At 45.5% G+C, this 1,778-nt stretch overlaps 1 protein-coding gene across 1 annotated transcript; it reads right to left on the reverse strand.

The window, feature by feature from the left end:
• Positions 1-1,031: 1,031 nt before the first annotated feature.
• Positions 1,032-1,376, reverse strand: LOC131858948 (uncharacterized). Its single transcript, XM_059212445.1, has one exon. It carries the CDS (start codon positions 1,374-1,376, stop codon positions 1,032-1,034), a length of 345 nt encoding a protein of 114 aa, XP_059068428.1.
• Between the last annotated feature and the right edge of the window lie 402 nt (positions 1,377-1,778).

The following is a 1,778-nucleotide window of genomic DNA, read 5'->3' on the forward strand; positions in this document are numbered from 1 at the left end:
CATCACCATATCATTTTACATTATAAAAAAGTATACATCATTCATCACATTGTCAAAAACATACATATTCATTTCATCTACCTACATTCAAATAAGCATTATCATAAATCACACCATCATCTCCAACACATAAAGTATCATTGCATATATCAAATATAACGTGTGTCCACATGTCAATATCATCATATCAACATCATACATATAGATAGAATCAACCATAACCTGCATCCACATGTTAGTATCATCATATCAAATCATGTCATCAATCCAGCATAAAATAATCACGTCATCACATAAGTGCATATCATATCATCACCGCCACAATTAAGATCTCATCAAAATAAAGTACACATGTATCAAAATATAATGATGTAAAAAATATCGGCTACCAAGAGCCATCCAAATATCAATATAGTAACAAATGCCACAAATGCAAAGGACACGTCAAATACCGCTCACACTAGATGTTGTGGTACCACCCCCACCACCACCCTCACCATCTCGTCGAGGAGGACCCATCACACCCCCATTGCTCTGACCCCTCTGAGATCGCTCTGATCTCTCCCGCCGCATCTGGGAATAGCTCATCACCCGCTGACTATTGGGCACCACCTGCTCATATAATCCTAGCCAATAATCAATCTCAGCTCCTGCCCGACGCATCTCCCTCATCACCTCTCCTGTGGCACCCTATCCATGTACTCCCTCTAATGCTCAGACCCTGTCCTATAGTTTCCTCACTCTATCTACCACATCATCCCTCTCCTTGAGTACAACCATCAGCTTGGCCCCCAAGCGAATAACTAAACATCTCTGGCAACAATCTTTGCATCCCTATTATCGAGCTGAGCCTCTAAATATCGGATGCGATCCTCGGTGACGGTGAGACAATTTTGTAATCGCACTATCATGACCTGTCGAAGGTCCCCCTGTCCACCATCTACGACTCCATGTCCCTCCTCCATCACCACATCTCCACCTATGCCCCCCATACCTGCATTTCCATCTACATCCCCACCACTGCCCATATCTCACCCTGCTCCTCCCTCTTCCCTCTCTCCTGATGCTGCTATTGCTAGTCCCTGTCGTAGCTGCAAAGGAATCCCACCCCTGCCTATCCTCAAACCCCTACCACCTAATCCACCTCCACCACCTCCTCCACCCCCATCTCCAATTCCTCTCCCTCCCCCACCTCCCCCATCTACTCTCCTCCTCCTCCTCCTCCTCCCCTGTCTCGAAGCCCTATCATCCTCAAATGGTGGTACTGGCTCTGTTGGATCTAAAATCCGTTGAAAGGGATGTATGGCCACATACTGTGCATACTCATCTATCACCCCCGCATCTGCCACCTCTGCTCGATATGGCCATGGTCTCATCTATAAAGTTCGAAACTCTGCCAATGCCTAATCATAGGGAAATATAAGCCCCCACTGGAATCTGTCTTGGACAATTCTGGCATACTCTCTGGAACCTCATGGCATACCTTGTGTCTGACCAAACTGCCTCATCACTCAGCTGGGTAGATGTTTCTCAACCACATAAAATGTGCACCCAATAAAAAACCACACTATGAATACATAGGGCATCGCCACTACATAATCCTCCCACTGCTCACAATCCAAGCAAGGATGCCATATCACTATATCTAAATCATTTAGTGCCCATCGCCAATACTCCATCTTCCCCAGCTGGGGCTATGTCATCATCCCTCTGTACATATAAACATAGGGTTGATCAATCGCCCTAAATCTCATACACATAGGTCTAGTGAAAGGCAA

This window comes from Cryptomeria japonica, chromosome 10 (genome assembly GCF_030272615.1).
Source record: "Cryptomeria japonica chromosome 10, Sugi_1.0, whole genome shotgun sequence".
Classification (NCBI taxonomy): Eukaryota; Viridiplantae; Streptophyta; class Pinopsida; order Cupressales; family Cupressaceae; genus Cryptomeria; species Cryptomeria japonica.